The 19,952-nt window shown below is 44.9% G+C and overlaps 1 protein-coding gene across 1 annotated transcript; it reads left to right on the plus strand.

The window, feature by feature from the left end:
• The first annotated feature begins 9,490 nt into the window (after positions 1 to 9,490).
• LOC121482477 lies at positions 9,491 to 15,337 on the plus strand. Its single transcript, XM_041740390.1, has 5 exons — positions 9,491 to 9,659; positions 9,796 to 9,944; positions 10,284 to 10,426; positions 10,831 to 10,913; positions 14,314 to 15,337. The coding sequence occupies exons 1-5, from the start codon at positions 9,491 to 9,493 to the stop codon at positions 14,436 to 14,438; spliced, it is 669 nt and encodes a 222-aa protein (XP_041596324.1). The 3' UTR covers positions 14,439 to 15,337.
• The last annotated feature ends 4,615 nt before the right edge of the window (positions 15,338 to 19,952 follow it).

Consider the following 19,952-nt stretch of genomic DNA (forward strand, 5'->3'; position numbering starts at 1 on the left):
TTAAAATGATAAAAGGAGGAGTCAAAGCCATAATGAAAGAAAAAGACACTCCGAAAAGGGAAGAGTATTTTAAAAAAGAAAATGAAAAACAGAATCATTAAAACTAAAAACTCAGTGGCTATGTTATTTCCAGCTGGAAACAAACCTCTGCAAATGATTCATAATTCAGCAGAGAGATGGAGAGGTGGAAAACAGGACAGAGAGTTTAAGAAATGGGAATGTGAACTGGTGCAGCCACTCTGGAAAACTGTGTGGAGGTTCCTCAAAGAGTTAAAAATAGACCTGCCCTACGACCCAGCAATTGCACTGTTGGGGATTTACCCCAAAGATTCAGATGCAATGAAACGTCGGGACACCTGCACCCCGATGTTTCTATCAGCAATGGCCACAATAGCCAAACTGTGGAAGGAGCCTCGGTGTCCATCGAAAGATGAATGGATAAAGAAGATGTGGTTTATGTATACAATGGAATATTACTCAGCAATTAGAAACGACAAATACCCACCATTTGCTTCAACGTGGATGGAACTGGAGGGTATTATGCTGAGTGAAATAAGTCAATCGGAGAAGGACAAACAGTGTATGTTCTCATTCATTTGGGGAATATGAATAATAGTGAAAGGGAATATAAAGGAAGGGAAAAGAAATGTTGGGAAATATCAGGAAGGGAGACAGAACATAAAGACTCCTAACTCGGGGAAACGAACTAGGGGTGGTGGAAGGGGAGGAGGGCGGGTGTTGGAGGGGAATGGGTGACGGGCACTGAGGTGGACACTTGATGGGATGAGCACTGGGTGTTTTTCTGTATGTTGGTAAATTGAACACCAATAAAAATTAATTAAAAAAAAAAAAAAGAAATGTGGAGGCAAGAATGAGAAGATCCAGTGTATATCTAACAAGAGTTCCAGGGGCAGCTGGGTGGCTCAGTCAGTTGAGTGTCTGACTTTTGGCTTCAGTTCAGGTCATGATCTCAGGATGATGGGATTGGGCCCTGCATTGGGCTCTGTGCTCAGGACAGGAGGGAGGAGTAGTTTGCTTGAGATTCTCTCCCTCTCAGCCTCCCTCCTCTCTCTCTCTCTCTCTCTCTCCCTCTGTAAAATAGGTAAATAGGGCACTTGGCTGGCTCAGTGGTTGAGCATCATGATCCCAGGGTCCTGAGATCGAGTCCTGCATCAGGTTCCTGGTAGGGAGCCTGGTTCTACCTCTGCCTATGTCTCTGACTCTCTATGTGTCTCTCATGAATAAGTTGAATAAGTATATAAATAAAAATAATAAAAAATAAAATAAGTAAATAAATCTTTAAAAACAAAGAAATTGGGATCCCTGGGTGGCGCAGCGGTTTGGCGCCTGCCTTTGGCCCAGGGCTCGATCCTGGAGATCCGGGATCGAATCCCACATCAGGCTCCCGGTGCATGGAGCCTGCTTCTCCCTCTGCCTGTGTCTCTGCCTCTCTCTCTCTCACTGTGTTCCTATCATAAATAAATAAAAATTAAAAAAAAAAGTAAAAACAAAGAAATTTAAGAGTTCCAGAAGGTGATATTAGAGAGAATGAGGTAAAGATCATCACAGTGAAACTGCAAAATACAGAAAACAAGGAGGAAGTTATAATCAGGGGAAAAAGACCAAGGAACAAAAATTAAACTGAAAACAGACCATTCATCAATAACAATAATGTCAGAAGACAATTGAACACTATTTTCAATCATGAACCTCAATTCTATTCTCAGCTAGATTTGTATTCCTGATCTAGTCAAAACAAAGACATTTTTAGAAGAACAAGCAGGAGAAATTTGACCACTTATGGACTCTTGTTGAAAAAGCTCTGGAGAATATACTTTAATAAGGAGAAAACCCAGAAGGAAGAAGCAGGATGTAAGAGGCAAGGTGAGTGGTGATTGCTCCACATGGCAGTCAAATCTAAATAAATGTTAGCTATGAGACCGATAACAATGATGGTAAGTGATAGAAAATTTAAAACAAAGGGCCACTAAATACCAGACAACAAAAACATGGAAGATGGAAGGGTTATGCTTGAAGTTTGTGTTCAGAGGTCTTATCTTGTTCAAGAAGAGGGTGGTGATACCAACTTTTTAGGTCAAATGTGGATATTAAGTGTTTAAGGGAGAACAGAAATGGAATAATAACTTCCAAACCAGAAAATGAAAACAGAGAAAGCAATTTTTATTTATTTATTTATTTTGAGAAAGCAATTTTTAAAAGATCAATTCAATAACAAAAACAAAAAACCCCAGGAAACCAAGAGAAGGCATGGTGCAAGGGAAATGCAAAATCGGCTGTTGGAAATAAATAAAAATACATTAGTAACTACAAGAATATGTATGAATTCAACTCAAAAGTTCTAAAATAGTTTCTTGCCATGGATTCTTTTTAACCCAGAAAAACTCCTTAAACATGAAGACAGAAAGGGGCTAAAAATAGAGGGATGAAGAAGAAAGACATGCTAACCAAAGAATAACAAAAAGAAGCCAGACATAGCAATATTTATGTAAATGAAATAATCTTCAAGGCAAAAAAGCATTATTTGAGATTAAATAGGTTATAACATAGTAAAATAATAGAACTGGAATATATAATAGTCACAAACTACTATGCATCCAAAAATACATCTTTAAAATATATAAGGCAAAAAGTCAATAATACTGCATAGACCAATTTAAAAGTCCATAATTAGTGGGAATTCTGACACAACTCTTTCAGAAAGACATAGATCAAGAAGAGGAAATGTTAGTACGTGTGTAGAGGAATCGAACAACACGACTCACAAGCTGGACTTAATGGAATGTATAGAACTGAGTCCAACAACCTGTATATAGATATTTTTCTCAACAACACCTAAGAACACATACAAAAATTGACTCCATACATAATTATAAAAATGCCTTAACAATTTCAAATAATACCTCACTACCAGGCAAAAATGACAATCTAGAAATCATGTCGCTGCCTGACATCATCTATCATTTGACTTAGTGTTTACTCACGTGTGTGTGTGAACTTACCAAATGCACACATCTTTGGAGAACAAATGAAGAGTGAAAGCTTCCTAAAAAGAAATAAAGGTCATTTTTCCTGTTTGCTGGAGATTCTGTCTCCTATGATTTCATCATCCACGTGTGCTATTTTTCATTGTGTTATTGAGCTGTCCATCAGAAGGGCAATGTTTAATTGGCAATGTTTGTTCTCCACATCTATGAATGGAATTTGTGAGCTCCACTTGAGGTTTTGGTGGAAAGGATGAAATCTAGGGCAGTAGACAGAATAAGAGTTCTTAGAAAGATTTTGTTCCCTTTCTGGCGAACATATTTAAACATTCTCATGAGTTTTGCAGACTTACAAGAAAATAGCTGAAATATAGAGCCTCACTGCTTTATTAAACATTCCCGTGACCTTAGTCCTGTGAACCTGACAGCAGAAGAGAACTTGTATTGGCAGAATGGTGGCAAACAAATAATGAATTGAGTCTGACCTCTTTCTCTAATCATAGTCTGAGATGCTCCACTGGCATGGTAGAAAGATGTCTTTGTTTTTCTTCCTTTTTTCATCAAGCTCAGTACAAAAATCTGTAGTTCCCAAGCCTATTATTACTGCCTTGCATGTATGACAAGTGGAAGAATTGGGTCTGTTTTTTTCTTAAGTTTCAGATAATTTCCAAACAATATCCTAATTGTACATGACGAGGGCTTGGGATGAAAAAGATCTTGCCCATGCGACAGGAAGCTAAAGACTTGGTCTCTAAATCTGTCCTATAACTATAGAAGCTTTGGGAACACTGACGGAATTTTAGAACACCAGTGCAAAGCTTATTGTATCAATTGATAACACGATGTTGAGACTCGTGACCCTATATTATTGGGCCAAGTTGAGCATATATCAAGAAGAATGTAGACCTGTAATTCTACGCACAATACATGTGGAGACATGGAGATTGGGCGATGCTTGTTCATCTCTTCAGGGCCACTCAGCTGGTGAATGATAGCTCAGCATTTGACTCTAGCTGTCGCTTATCCCAAAGCTTGTGTTCTTCCCACCACAATTCCACTCCATGTTCTGCAAACTGTGTACTTTGAACTAAGAGCTGAAGTCACTTAAAGTTACCATGTGCATTAGCAACAGAATCCTTATCTACCTTGCAAAAGATAGCCAATATAGTTGTATCATTGGAGTCTCCAAAGCAGCTCCGTCAACTATGGGTGGATATACCAGTTTTATCGAATTTCGTGTAGCAAACTGAGCATAAACATGTCTTACGTTTTCATTGGCAGCAAGTGGGATCTATAACTTTTTTAACTTTGTTCCCTTCTGTAGCAAACATTAGTGATCCACTGTGTGCCCAGTATCACATAAGATCTTAAAGAAGAGGGGCACCTGGGTGACTTGGTGGTTGAGCGTCTGCCTTTGGCTCAGGTCATGATCCCGGGGACCTGGGATGGAGTCCCGCATTGGGATCTCCACAGGGAGCCTGCGTCTCCCTCTATGTCTCTGCCTCTCTCTGTGTGTGTCTGTCATGAATAAATATATATAATCTTTTTTTAAAAAAAAGATCTTTCAGAAGATAAAAGGCAATCGAAGATATGGTTGCTATCATGAAAAGCTTAAAATTCAGCAAGAGAAAAGCAGTAAAGAAATAGGTCCTTAAAGACAAAACAATGTAAAATGACCCTACAATAATATAGAGACAAATATGAGACCATGTGGGATGGACTTCAGAATTAGAAAAAAAAAATGTCAGTATAAAATGGTATTCAGGAGGCAAGGCTTCACTGATACGTAGAATCATAATGACTTGACAAGTATGATTCTGTTCAGTTAGGAGGGCGGCCTGCCTTCGGAAAACAGCAGGAGCCAGAGTCAGAGTGTGGGACCGAGCCCTCTGTGGCCTCCTAAACTGACACAGGTTTCTCTCTTCTGGTTCTTGTTTGAGTACCCATCACATTTCCTGAGACCTGATGAGGCTGCCTGCCTAGTTTCCCACAAATAGGCTCAGTTGTCTCATCTAGACACCTCTGGGACCTGGTAGATTTCACATATACCTGGTGAATGGACGAATGGCAGGTGCACTTGAGTTGTAGAAGGACTTTGCTGGAGCACCATGTATTATTATTCTAAACACTTTTGCTACGTGCTCTGCTACTGTGTCTTGTCTGCCAAAACAATGCTACATACACCGAGTGAACATTACTGCCTCGTTTTATTTACAAGACAAATGATTTAAAAAAAAATTGGTGTGTCTTTTTTCCAGGTGTTGATTGGGTGGTTCTCATCTGCTCTAGTCATCACAGGGTTTTCTACCTTATGAGATTCGAAGGCTGTAATGGACATATTTACGTTCCCAGCTAACAAGACTCAAGAGCTAACAAGAGCTTTATTCATTTTGTGAAGGTTTTCACTTTTTAAGCCAAATTTTAAAATTATTTTTTAATATTTAGTGCTTAAACGAGACCCCATGTGCCCTGCTGATGACAATGACATCAATTCTCTTCCTATTTTGTACTTCAGCCTCTGAGATAATATGTGTCTGGATAAGAACGGTTATAGAAAGTGGCCTTTGAAAATCTCATGTAGTACTTAGCTCATGCTTAATGGTTCTATAATAAGTGCATCAAATCTAAAAGTTCTTATGCAGCTTCTACTTGGGACAAGATCACGATGGCAACATACTTTTTCATCTCTCCAAATCCTCTCATAACAAGTAGGATAGCAAAAGCTACAAACCATGGACAACATCTTCAACAAAAGTGACTGACAGCATGCCCAAGAACTCCAGAATGTGGGTGCAGGGAGCCCAAATACTGACAGAAGCAGGACCCCAATGGGTTTTAGTAGCTGTGCAAGGAAATAGAGGCAGGATAAGGGGGCATCCCAATTATCCTGAGACTAAGGACACAAAAATTGCCAAGAAATGCTTCCAAAAGAGGTATGCTACTTTGAGTAGAAATGTTCAGCAAGCAGATGTAAGAACACCCCTGAGTGATATCTTCATTGCTTCCGGAAAGGACCACAAGTCCCCACCAGGAGGCTGCAGGAAAGTCATGGGGTACTGAGGTGACGTAAGCCTGCAGGAACCTCAGAAAGAATCAATAATAGGGGCATCTGGGTGGCTCAGTGGTTGAGTGTCTGCCTTTGGCTTAGGTCATGATCCCGGGGTCCTGGGATTGAGCCCTGCATCAGGCTCCCCACAGGGAGTCTGCTTCTCCCTCTGCCTGTGTCTCTGCCTCTCTCTGTGTCTCTCATGAATAAATAAATAAAATCTTAAAAAAAAAAAAGAAATACCCAATAATATTCCCCATCCTGAAGAACGGAGACCCTTCCTGAGAACGAAATCTTGTTGGCAGTGGAATCCAAACTGAGCAAGCTAGAAACTCTGGAGGGAGAGAGAAGTTTCACACAGTGGGCAGGAGAGGTCCAGAGGCTCTTCAGAACTCTGCAGGTGGCTACCCAGAGATGCCGTGTTTTTATTTTTTATTTTTTTTATTATTTATTTATGATAGTCATACAGAGAGAGAGGCAGAGACAAGGCAGAGACAAGGCAGAGACATAAGCAGGCTCCAGGCACCGAGAGCCTGACGTGGGATTCGATCCCAGGTCTCCAGGATCGCGCCCTGGCCCAAAGGCAGGCGCCAAACCGCTGTGCCACCCAGGGATCCCTTTTTTTTTTTTTTATGATAGATGCTGTGTTTTTAATACTCCTCGGCAGGACCAACAACATATTGTGCACCCCACAGTGCAGATTGAAAACCCAGGGCCCCTTATTCATAAACTACTAAAAACTTCAAGGTGAGAGCAGAGTGTGAAGGCCCAAGCAGGACCCCGTGTAACAAGAGGTTCACACCCATGAAGCCAGCCTTGCCTCTGAGTCAGAGCAGAGAAGGAGCCCTGGAGCAGGCAAGCAGCTCCGGTTTGCCCCCTCCCTAGGCAGGACCCTTCTCGTAAAAGCACAGGACAACCTGCCTCATTTAAACATGAGCAATAGAATCAGATTGTGAGCAAACCCTCTACAATGGTGATCTCAGGAAAGAGTGGGATGAATCAAATAACATACCAACAGGTAATGAAGGCACAGCAGAAAAACAATGAAACCAAAAAAAAAAAAAAAAAAAGAAACCAAAAAAAAAAAAAAACCAAAAACAAAATAATGAAACCTAGTATGTAATAATACAAAATAAGGTTAAAAGAAAATAAAAAAACTAGCAGGCTATCAAAGAACAGCATAAATCAGAAACGGCAAAGCTCTGAAATGCTATGGCTAAGCGACAGGAGGGTGTTCAAAGAGCTTTCGGGATTTAGGGGAGAATTAGCAAATAAAGAAAATACCATGTCAGAAACAAAGACTCAAAGTAACACAAGAGCGAACACACTCCATGTGAAGTGCAGTAAGGGAAGTCGAGGATAGAAAAAGAAAACTGAACAAACAGGAATAAAATCCTTGTATGAAAAGCAAATTTCATAATCTCTAGCCACTTGAATCTTGCCCAAAAAGCACTCAAGTTTATTTTTCTACTTTATTTATTTTCCTACTTTATTTATTGAAGTTTGATTAATCTTACCCAAAGAGGTTACAGATAATTAATTTTTTAAAAATCCAGTTTCAAGTAGATATTCCTAAAACCAATTTTGCATTCATATTCTTCACAATTCATTTGATAATTCAAAAACATTAACAAAAACATTTTTAATCTGCTTTTCAAAGGGAACATCTGTGCATTATTGTTTGTGACAGGAGCTTTGTTACAGCAAGTGAAACATCTGGAGAGACTTGATTACTTGTTGACAGAAACTCCAATGCAAAACACAGGTGAATGGAGATGTATTCTCAGGGGGCTCCATTGAATAAGCTCAGCCAATGGGGTTGACCTCAGCTAATAAACTGGAACACAGCATTATTGGGGCCCTTTTTTCTGAGCCATCTCTTATACTGAGTCTGGATCTACGGCCAATGTTGGTTCTTGCATCACTTGAAAGAACAAGGATTAAGACTTTTTAGCGTGTGGCTTTTACCCTGGATGCTCGGAGTGGTGCATTCAGTGTCCTTGTTAACTCTCCGCCAGAAACAAAGGAAATCCAAGCCTCAACAATCCAGATGGTTTGAACCCATGTTGATAGGATTTTTAAGTCTTTTTTAAAAAGATTTATTTATTTATTTATTCATGAGAGACAGAGAGAGAGAGAGAGAGAGAGGCAGAGACATAGGCAGAGGGAGAAGCAGGAGCCTCACAGGAAGCCTGATGTGAGACTTGATCCTGGATCCCAGGATCACGCCCTGAGCTAAAGGCAGACGCTCAACCACTGAGCCACCCAGGTTCTCCTGCCTCTTTTCTTGATGGCAGAGAACCTCCCGTCCCAGACACTGAAAATGGCAGCATTTCACCTCACAGCAAAGTCATGGACATGTGACCTGATTCTGGCCACTGAGAACTGAGGAAGGGGCTGCTGGGGAAACCTTCCTCCCTTACAAGACATCCCTCATGGGTAGAAACAGCTTTGTTGCTCCAGTTGGACATCGTTGTGTCTCCATTCAGTGCCTGGGACAGTGACAGCCACTTTGCAACCATGGAGGGGTCGGGTGGCACGGGTACTGGCCTAAGTGCCTAGCTAACACCCTGAGGAGGGCAGAGCAGAAAGATGGAGGGGATCTGGATCCTTAGTGATACCATGGAACCACCCAACTGACCCCGACACCACCCACCTCTAGATTTGTTTTTGGTTTGGTATATTAAATGAGAAGTAGCCTGATAGTGAAGCAATGCTCATTGGGTATCTCATTCCATGCAGCCCAAAGCATCACAGCCCATATACTGAGGGAGCTCTCTCCTTTTCAACCATCTCAGTAGATGTGAAACCCAGTTTTCCTTTAACCTACCTGATAAAATGTCCGACAATGAGTTCCCAGTGGGGGGAGCGCCCCCCCCCCACCGCCTCCCCGCCCCAAGCCCATTTCAACATCCACTCACTACTTGTCCTCAAATCGTCTTCATCCACAGAATGGACGTGGTTCCTGTTCCTGTTTCTGAACCCACTGAGTGTTTATGGTGACTGGTAACCTAATTGATTTGCAGTCCCCAAATTAAAGGCACTAGCAAAGATTTTTTTTTAAATGCTAGTTTTCCACGGGAGTCCTGCCCAGGCTGGGCTGTAATTTATGGATGTGCTAACAGGCTAAAGGACAAAGTGATCTGTAATTCACCAGCAGAGCCCTGAGAGGCTGCATAATGTACGTTCCTCCCCATCATCACACGAGTAATAACCATCAAACACACTGTGGGCAATGAGTGACTCCCTTGCTTCGGAGCTTGTACCCTGCCCTGGATCCAAGCCCGGTGGCCCACCGCCTTTGGTGATGACATCCCAAAGAGACTGGGAGCCCGAACACGAGGAGAGCAAATCGGCACAGCGCCTCACAGAATCCAGCCCAGATTGAAAAGTAATGAACAATTACAGGGTATCAAATTAATATTTAATGAAGATGTAAATGATGAGCGTCAGTACCGAGCTGCTTGGTGAAATCTCTTCCAGCAAGAGGAAGCAGCAGCGGTCTGTAGAGGGGAACTGTCTTTCCTACGAGCCATTGTTCTTGAACTTCTCTCCAGCTCTGGCTGAGGCCTTGGCCCAGATTCCCCGAACAGCTGACAGTCGCAGCTCGAGTGAAATCAATCTTCTAATCCTCCTAGCCATTTCATTCCTAATTTCCCTCGTTTGCCCACCCCTTCTCTGCTCAGACTGGGCGCTCGGAAACAAAGTCCGCGGAGGGTTTCTGACAGCAGGCCTGCCTCTTGCCAGCGTCCTCTCCGTCCCTCTGTCAGCTGGGTGTCCGCGCTGCTGAGGGGGGCACGGTCACTCCGAGGCAATTCATCACCTCTCGGAGCGCGGACTGCTGCGGCGCCCGCCTGTGTCAGAGGAACCTGCCAATTCCTCCGTCAGAGCCGGGGGTGGGTTTGGAGGTGCTGGTCCATGAAATAACACAGGAGGAAGGGAGAAGGTGCCAGAAGCAGGGGAGAGGGAATCGCAGGCTAGAGGGGGAATGAAGAATGATGGCTGGTTGCACAGGACAGTACGCTCCTAAGGGGCCAAAAGATGCCAGAGGCTAATCTCTGGGGCTCGGTTCCCTCTCTGGCCCCACGCGCAAGAGGCAATCACAGGGCTGGGGGCTGGAAGCAGACGGAGTTTCTGAGGAAAACAGCTCCCCAGCCAACAGCCCCTGCTCCCAACCAAGCAAAAGATCGAAAGATGAGGATCCAAGCCCAGAGGCTCCTTTTCTCTTTTCCCAGGTCGGGCTGGGAAAGAGCCACTTCTTCGTCCAGCTGGGGAAAGGATGCACGGTGTCTGCTGGTGCACCAGCCCTCCAGCAGTCTAGAAACTTCTTCACCATGCTAAGGGCTGCGCTCCATTCCCAGAGCAACCAGGCCCTGACGTAAGCAGTGGGGAGCTCCCCTAGGTGAGACTGCCTGAGCCCCAGAGGAGGTGAGCTTGGCCCTCAGCTCCAGATCACGTGTGGCCCCGGGTCGGCCTTAGGGGCCCCTCCTGCTGCCGTGGCCCCGGGGAGACCGCACAAAGAGGATCCCCAGGACGGCCGCTGCCATGGGAGAATGCCCACTCGCGCTCACCCACCTTTTCCTCCTGCTCCAAATGCTCGCCGTGGACCAGAGTGGTGAGGAGGGCCGCTCCGTCACCCTGTCATCGCCTTTCGGAACTGTGGTGTGCGACCTGGTAGCTCAGCGGGTGGCTTTCTGTCTTGGCCTATTTTATTTCTGAAGACTGATTCTAGGACCTACAAGACTCTTGGTCCCACGCTAATTTTTTTCTTTCTCTAAACAGACTCGTGAAGGCTCAAGTGAGGCTACGTGTCACAGAAGATGAACTGCTTTACCCTGCAATGCTGGAAACAGAAACCACTCTAGGTATTTAAAACACAGGGGGGTTAACACCAGCAGCTGGATACATGGGTCAGAGGGTAGGAAGGCGAGGAAAGGCCTGCAGGCAACACAGACATTAGCCACAGTAGGAAGGTGCCAGTACCCGTAGGACTAGGGGACTGTGGGAGGAGGTGGTGTTGCCAGACCCCAGAAGCTATGCTCGTGTGGCAGGAGCTAGAGACAAGCTGAAGGCAGCCGGATGTCTATAGGTGACTTACAGGTCAGCCCCCAAACTTAGCAGCGGTAAACAACAAATTGATTCTCTTACAGTTTCTGCAGCTCAAGAAGTTGAGAGCAGCTTATTGGAAGGCTCTAGTTCAGGGTCTCCCACGGAGGCTGTGCTGTGATCAAGGTGTCAGTTGGGGCTATGGTCATCTCAAGGCTTGAATGGAAAGGATCTCTGCTTTCAAGCAGATGTTGACTGGCCTCCAGTCTTCACTGGTTGTTGGGTGAAGACACCAGTTCCTTGCAAAGTGGGCCTCCCCATAGGGCCTTTTGCAATATGGAGCTCTCTCCCTATAGGGCAAGGGCTCTGAGAGAGAGAGAGAAAAGAGCAGATGAGAAAAGGAGAGCAGGATGGAAGTGATGGTCTTTTTCTGACCTAATCTTGGAAGTAACATCCCAATACTTTAGCCATATTCTATTCGTTGGAAGGGAGCCACTTGGGACAGCCCACACTCAAGAAAAAAAGGACTACCAAGGGCTGGAATACCAAGAAGATGGATCGTGGGGGGGCCTTCTTAGAGGCCACCAGCCACAAGATTATAGCCACATAGACAGAGGCAGCTCTAGGTTGGGGGGTCCCAAAAGCTTAGACAATCTGGGGAACCCTTCTTAAGATAAACAATGCAAAATTGCAGATACAAAATCACACTCAGATGTAAAAAACAAAAAACAAAATCACACTCAGGTCTAGCAGCTGGTGAATGGACAAAGGAAATGAGGACTACCCGTACAATAGAATCCTATTTGGCAATAAGAAAGGAAAGAACTCTTGATACGCTACAGTGTGGATAAACCTCAAGAAACATGGCACTCAGTGAAGGAAACTTATCTCAAAGAACCACTTGCCACACGATTCCATCGATCTGAAATGTCCAGGATTGGCAAATTCATGGAGATGGAGAGTAGATTTGTGGTTACCAGCCCTGGGCTTGAGAGCCAAGACTGACTGAAAAGACATGAGGGAACTTTGGGGGGCCGATGGAAACGTTCTAGAACTGGACTGTGGTGATAGGTGCACAACTCAATACATTTACTAAAAACCATTGATGCACTTACAATGGGTGATTTTTATGGTTTGTAAATTATCTTTCAAAAAAAGCTGTTAACAAATTATACACACAGGGCATGAGAAAGAGCCTGTGTAAGTGAGAGGCCCTGGGGCTTAAGCTTCATTAACTCCTCAGGAAACGTCTCAGTGGAAGAGACAGAGCTATTGTAGGCACTGCTGGAGGCGGTGAGGCCAGACCTCTCTCCTCTGGTCTCTGTCTGGGCCCCCTATTGGCCTAACCTGCCCAGAAGCCGGGGGGCATGGAGTGCTTTGTCACACAGAACGGAGGAGACGTAGGGCTGGGAACAGATCTGAGAGCAGAGAGGCAAATGACAGGCTTGTGGGCCAAACCCCCCAGTGCTACCTCCACACCTGACTGCCAAGACACCTGAGACCAACTCTAGTCTTCTGGTGTTGAGAGATGTCTTGAGAGGGAAGCCAGAGAAAACTCACGTTTCCCAATGAAGGTCTAAGCTGTTATCAGCAACCAACATAGAACACAGGATTTGTTGGTTAGCTTGTCATTCACTAGTCACCTGAAAGCTCCAGATCATTTCTTTGGGCAGAGTGGAGGATGGAGAGCCAGGCTTCAGGTGGGTAGGAGCAGGAGAATGGAGGAGATAACTCAAGAAAGAACATTGGATACGTCATATCTTTACTATTGAATGAATTTCCCTGGCAGCCTTTCTCATTGAATTCTTGCAGGCAGTGGGTACCCAGGGCAGGGTGGTGGGAGCAGTGGGCCCCAGGTGCAGGCAATGGGGGCCTGCACTGTTGGTGGGCAAATTTAACACAATAATAAAACCTACTACAAATTGGTACCTTTTATTATAGACATGTACAAGTAATTTGAAACAAGGTCAGTGATAATACTCTTCCTCTCACCACCCCCCTCCCAAATATCTTATGGGGCTCAGTTCTAAAATTGCCAAGGTCACTATTGAGGTTTTTTTCTTTTGAGATTTTATTTATCCATGAGAGAGAGAGAGAGAGAGAGAGAGAGAGAGAGAGGCAGAGACATAGGCAGAGGGAGAAGCAGGCTCCCTGTGGAGAGCCCGATGTAATAAGACTCAATCCCAGGACCCGGGGATCATATTCTGAGCCGAAGGCAGACGCTTAACCACTGAGCCACCCAGGAGCCCCCACTGTTGAGTTTTAAATGCTATATATGTGAGCTTCCAATGAGCGCATGTCATTACTTACCCTTTAATAAAGATTATTTTCTGCATGGAAGACAGTGCAGAGGGCCCCCAAGTACATAGTAGACTGCTGGCACATGTAGACTCAGCCACACACATTCTCTTCAACAGTAAGTTCACATTGATTGCACATCATTTGTGCTCCCTTGGGTGCAGCTTGTGTCCCTAGTTCTGGTGGCACCACATATTCCTGCTTTCAGATGGTAGGTCGGTCACGCACAGCCAACACAGTGGTGGCAAAAACAAGCAGAACTTGAGATACCTCAATCTGCTGTTCTAGGTTCAAATCCTTCTTTGAACCATGTGGCATTCACTCTGGCGGGTGTGTTTCTTTATGGGGTTTCCCCAGCTTTAAAAAGTATATGAATCCGGGGGCGCCTGGATAGCTCATTTGGTAGGTTAAGCATCTGCCTTCAGCTCAGGTCATGATCCCGGGGTTCTGGGATCCAGCCCCACGTCAGGCTTTCTGCTCAGTGGGGTACTGCTTCTCCTTCTCCTTCTGCCCCATTCCCCTGCTCATGCTCTCTCCCTATTTCTTTCAAATAATAAATAAATAAATAAATAAATAAATAAATAAATAAATATTTTTTAAAGTGTATGAATACAGATAAAACCTATTAATCCAATGTCTTTTTCTTCTTTGCTAAGATGATACTACTTTTATATTTTTACTAGAATGGAAGTTCAGGAAAAGGAAATTTTTCACTGTTTCTTTGCTGATGATCAAAATCCTTTGTTTCCTTTTGTGATTATTCCTGGAAAAGATTTTGTCATATGGGAGAAGAAAGGGTTAAAAATTACTTGCTCTGGGTGGCAAACACACTAGAGATGCCACCACTTATGACCAAGAAGTTTACCCTCACAGATAATGAGACTGAGGCTCAAAGGTAAGAATTTTTTTTTTAATTTGCAGAAGTACTCAATCATAGGCCAAGGATTCAAGCAAATATCATACAGTCAACAGCATGCGTGCTTTATATTTATGAACTCATATTAAGCACAACCATACGAGTGGGTGGTATCATCATCCTCATTTAACAGATGAGAGAATTGAGGTACAGAGAGGCCAAGTGACTTCCCCAATGACCCACAGCTGTGAATGGCAGAACCAGGATTTGAAGAACCCTGGTGGTAACCGCCCCGGACGCCGTCTCTGTAACCTTAACCTACGCTTCCTCGTGAACTGAGGTTTGCTTCTGAAGCCACACTCAATTCTCTGGCTGCTGCAGCTGAGCGACTTGGACTCACTTCTAAGGATGCTGTCCTCTCTACCATCCACTTCCACCCAGAGGGAAATCTCCCAGCAGATGCATGTGCAATATGTTCTGAATTTAGCTCAGTTCGGTGGTTTACCAGAGGCTTTGAAAAAGGAAGGATGAAAAAGAAGCCTGACTTTTAAGAAATTGGGATCCTTGGGATCCTAAGATCTATTAACTCCCGCAGACGTCCTTGCAAGCTTTACTAAAGGCTCATGAAAACTGCAGGGCGCTTCCATCACGGGTAATACCGCCCCACAGCACTAGATGGCAAAATGGTGCTATGTTACTGTGCTGGGACCCGAAATAGCCTGGAAAAAAGTCTCCCCCAAAATCCGAATCCACTGAGCTGTCCTTTAAAAAAAAAAAAAGAATGTTTATTTTTGGAAAACAAAGTTCTATACGAGGTTAATATCTTAATTTTTTCCATCATTGTTTAGAAATGCCCTATTTTGCATTGTCCAAGTCTCCTAGGCTCTATCAAATAGGCAAATAGATGTCTCTTTGCCTAATGGCCAGCTGGTCAAAAGCTACCTCCTAATTGATCAGATAAAAATGGGAGGATAACAGAAGATAATGGAGATAGTATGAAATGTACTTTCAAAAGCTGCATGTTAACATAAATGTGACATAAATGTGACAAATGTATATGGCACAGATGTCATCTGTCATGGCCTCTTCTGTTTAAATAAACTTAGAAGCAAATAACAAATTGGACATGCCACTGCTTCTCATTTCATTCATTCAAGAAGAAGCACCTCTTGTGTATGCGGCAGTTGCAGGCAGCACAGAATACAAAGAGAGTTCTACTCTGGCATTCAAGAAATCTGTGTTCTAGAGGGGGACAAAAGACATGCACGGTACTGCCAACATCGGCCCCTGAATTGTTCTTTCTCCAGCGCCTCCCAGTTAGAGCTGCTGGCCCCTCTCCTCTCCCCCACCCTGCAAGCCTTGGGACCACCCAGAGTCCTGACCGGGGCAGACAGCACGTCAACATACCAAGACTGGCCCCATCCGGTGGGGACCAGGGTCTGTAGTATTGCTCTCGGAATTGCCTTGGCAAATCAAATCTAGCAGAGTCCCTGCCGCTTCAGAGGCGCAGAATAGCTATTAGCAGGAGGGAGAAGAGAATCATGGTGCGCAGCCACTGAGGAGAATTGGTCCAGGAAGTTTTCTAGAACACGGCCTTGGGCAACAAAAAGAGGGTGGAATTACAGGCGTGGAATATCATCCACAAAGACACAAAGGCAGAGACCCCTGTCCTGGTCAGGGGAACCTGCAGGGTTTAAAGCCATGGTCCTTGGATGCGGTCCTGCCAGCAGCAGGTGCATCCCCGAGGAAACTGTTAGGAACAGCGAGCTCTCAGGTGCCACCCCAGAACTACTGCTCTGCTGGGTGCCTGCTCCAGGCGTATAGATACAAATGAGGCCTATTTTTCCCTTAGAAAGTTCGGGGGTGGGGCCTGGCCACCCGTATGTTAACAAGTCCCCCACGTGGTGCTGCTGTGTGGTCAAGATCCAGCCCCGCTGGGTCACAGCGCGGCCCTTGCCGGGAAGGGGTGCTAGACAAAGTAAGCTACACAAGGCTTGGACCCCGAAAGGCCTTGTGCTACAGAGATGGTATCTTCTGTTTCATCTTGTGCAATATGGGAGCCACGGAGGGTTTCTGAGCAAGGGCGTGGTCAGACAGATGTGTGCTTCAAACGCAGCAGACACAGGATGACGTGGAGGAGGTGGGGGCAGGAGAGAAGCCCTCCTCCAGGGAATCTCTAGCTTTGCTTCTGCCTTCACTGCAAAGTTCTGCCCCTGGTTCTCTGCTTTTTCTCTGGCCTCAGCTCCCGGGGAGCCCTCCTGTTGTCACCCCCATTGGCGTGTGACTTCCAAACCTCTTTGGTCTGTATCTTCATGTGGAGTGGACTGGCTCCACCATCTGGATGACCTAGCTGCCTTCTCCCACTCAGTACAGACAGATCGGGGCTCATTGCCCACATCTTAGTTCCCTCTCCTGCCTTCCAGACTTCTGCTAATGGCAAGACTGCCTATACTTCCATTTATTTAGGCTACAACTGCCTTTGGGGTCATCCCCAAAGCTCCTTCCACCCCGAGACCCCCTATTCCGCATTCCAGGAATCATGGGCACACACTGTCGTCCCAACACATAGATATGAGCGTTGGCGTCTGAGGGCGAGCACCTGAAGGGAAAGATGGGCCTCATTAGTATATGCCCAGAGCAGCACCCAGCAGAGAAGCAGGATGGGGCACAACACAGATGTTTAGTGAATGAAGGAGTGAGTCCTGCCCCCTCCAAACTGAGGGAGAAAGCACAGAGATGCATGCAATGGCCCTTAGCATGGAGGCTGCAAAACCCCTGGCAGGTCCCTGGTAGAGCTCCGAGTGCATGCAGCCTGGGGGGGTGGGTAGGGAAAGATTAGAAGTGTCTTCTAAGAAATTATAGAGGGACTGGGTTGAAGCATAAGCAGCCCTTATAGATAAAGCCTTCTAGAAGACTGAGGAAGAAAGGAAGGGAGATGAGCTAGCATTTCATTGGAGAAGGGAGGTAAAGGGAAGGGTACAGAGGGGGATTGTCAAAGATACAGGAAACGTGAGTGTCCAATTCAAGAAAAAGCAAAAAAAAAAAAAAATCAATGGAGTAGGAAGAGACTTGAGATGACAGAGAAAGGTCGAGGGAGTGCTCCAAACTCACAAAGACCAGGGGCGGAGGAGGTCATGGACCAAGGAAGGGGCTGGGCTAGGAGCAGAGGATCTGGCTCAGAGGTGTCAGCAGGTGGGCTGGATTTATGGTTTCTGAACATTTCATCTCCGAGGGAAAGGTGGAAAAAGCCCCAGGGATGTTGAGGTGCTGAGAAAGAGAAGCCCACAAGTTCACAGAGAGGTCTGTGATGTTGAGGACAGGTAGAGGGAAGCAGGACGGCCGTGGTGGCCTTGGGGAGAACGGGAAAGGTTTGGCCAGCGCAGAATCTGAGCAAACGGCTCCAAATATCAGCTTCCAGGCTCCGTCCACCTGGGGCCCTCTGCCCATACTGCCTCTGCTCCTTGCCTTGCTTGTTGGAAGCCTTCTGGTCTTCCAGGCCCAGGACAGAAGTCACTTGCTCTCTGAAATCTTCCTGGACCACCTCCTTCACCGTTCCCCAGGTACAGCTGTTCTCAAGAATAATAGCATTTCTGCATCACTTTCCAGCTTAAAAGCAATTACGCATACCTTTTCTTACATACGTTATCCCAATTAGCCACTCTCTCCTCTGTAGCTGTATCACACTCTATTCATTACAGGATTGTAGTGCTCTATCAGTTCCCAGAAAACCTCCATGACAGGGAGTTTATGAGAAGCTAGGGCTGCACCTGACTCACCTTTGGAACCCCTGTGCCCAGCATAGCACCTGGCTGGTGTTAGAAATGCAAAGACAGGGACACCTGGGTGGCTCAGTCATTGAGTGTCTGCCTTCGGCTCAGGTCGTGATCCTGGGGTCCTGGAATCAAATCCCTCATCTGGCTCCCTATGGGGAGCCTGCTTCTCCCTCTGCCTGTGTCTCTGCCTCTCTCTCTGTGCTTCTCATGAATAAATAAATAAAATCTTAAAAAAATAGAAACGAAAAGACATGGGTTGAATTAAATAAATGAAACTCTATTTTAAATACATACTTAAATAAAAAAATAGAAAAATAACTAAATCATATGCTTCAAACAAGCCTACTGATTCTTCAAGACCCAGTCCAACGACAATGTATTCTTACCCCCATTAGTAGTATCTTCTCCAGATTAAATACACACACTTCCTTCTACTCGGTTCCCCAGAAAATGTATTTTCATTCTTTAGGTTTCAAAGGAATTTTGTTTTGACTTCTCAGAATTATGCTCTGAATCACTGATGCTTCATTACTTCAGGTTTGGCAAGGGTGTGGGGTTGGCTTTGGAGAGTCTTTCTTTCTAGCTACTAAAAGGCATTATTAATAAGCACAATGAGGGTCTTGTCCCTAAATTTACTCTTCATTGTTAAGAACTAGGGGCTTTTGTCTTGAAAGACATAGTAAAAGATGATCCTTTTGCTTGGGATCAACCGGAGGAAATTCTAAACATGCAGTCTGGTTTTAAGTACATCCCAGTGATTTGGGTCTGTAGGCAACTCAGAACTTTCTGCTTAATCCATGGCATCCGAGAGGGGAATTAAACAAACAGAATGACCTCCCAAAAGTCTAAAAGGATGAGGGAAGTTTGCCCTAATCCAAACTCCAAATACAATTTCCTTGAGTTTGTGGGATTTCCAGCAAGAAAGCGATGGAAACCATGCTTAAACACTGTGAGTTCCACCTCACTCACCGCCAACATGTTCTAGAAGCTGTTCCTGCCTCCTCCTCTTACTGTTGAAGTCTGTGGGGAGAGAAGGATTGTGGTGAAGTGGTTCTCAGTGTCTCCCAACCAGTCACACATGAGGATCACTTGCATGTGTGAAAAATCTGTGTTTCCTGGGCCTTATCCCCCTGAGGTACTGATTCAGTTAATCTGAGGTTGAGCCAGGGAACATATAGTTTTTAAAAAATCATTTAATGCTGGACTCTTTCAGAATCAGACCTTGAGACAAAAACGTGAGAGCAAGTTTATTTGGGAGATAATTCCAGAAAGTAATGATAGGAGTGTAAGGAAGGGGAAACGTCCAATACGGCATGTTATTGAGCAGGTTACCACAGTGAGAAACCATGGCTTAATTCCACTAGAAGACTGTGGGGACAGTAAAGATGAGATCTTAGAAATATTTCATCCAAGGTACAGATAAGCTGGGGCATATATCAACTTGCATTGTTAACTCCCCGGCACCGTCAGCCTGATTTACAGATAAACCAAGGGAGCTCTGGCAACCAGAGAAAGCCCAAAGGCAAAGATCGGCAGATGTGGTCAGCTGGAGGCCATCTGGTTGGCTTGCACAAAGATGGGGTATGTCCAGGAGATACAGGTGGGCACTAACACTGTCTGCTGCAACAAGCATCCCTGGTGTTTTGGACACAGTCAGGGCTCAAAAGAGACCAGATTTGGGAAGACTCACTAGGATTTTATGCAAAACTCAGTAGGGTTTTTTTTTTTTACCCTTTGTTCCATGACCTTGTTGACTACACTCCTTTGACAACCATCAACAAAGATGACAACTCCAACCTTTTACATTGAAATGGATTCCAATCCACTCTAAAATTTCAGCTGCAACACTTATTACCAAACAACTCATGTGAACAATGAACAACTGACAAGAGATGGTTGGATCAGGAGGAAAGATAAAAGCACAGTGTCTC

Source organism: Vulpes lagopus, chromosome X, assembly GCF_018345385.1.
Source record: "Vulpes lagopus strain Blue_001 chromosome X, ASM1834538v1, whole genome shotgun sequence".
In the NCBI taxonomy this organism is placed as follows: Eukaryota; Metazoa; Chordata; class Mammalia; order Carnivora; family Canidae; genus Vulpes; species Vulpes lagopus.

Excerpts from the sequence above, each read along its gene's own strand:
- LOC121482477 (XM_041740390.1), top strand. The coding sequence starts at position 9,491 with ATGAGCGTCAGTACCGAGCTGCTTGGTGAAATCTCTTCCAGCAAGAGG. Across the intron at positions 9,660-9,795 it reads AGCTGACAGTCGCAGCTCGA|CGTCCTCTCCGTCCCTCTGT; the intron begins GTGAAATCAATC and ends GCCTCTTGCCAG. Across the intron at positions 9,945-10,283 it reads TTCCTCCGTCAGAGCCGGGG|GTCGGGCTGGGAAAGAGCCA; the intron begins GTGGGTTTGGAG and ends CTCTTTTCCCAG.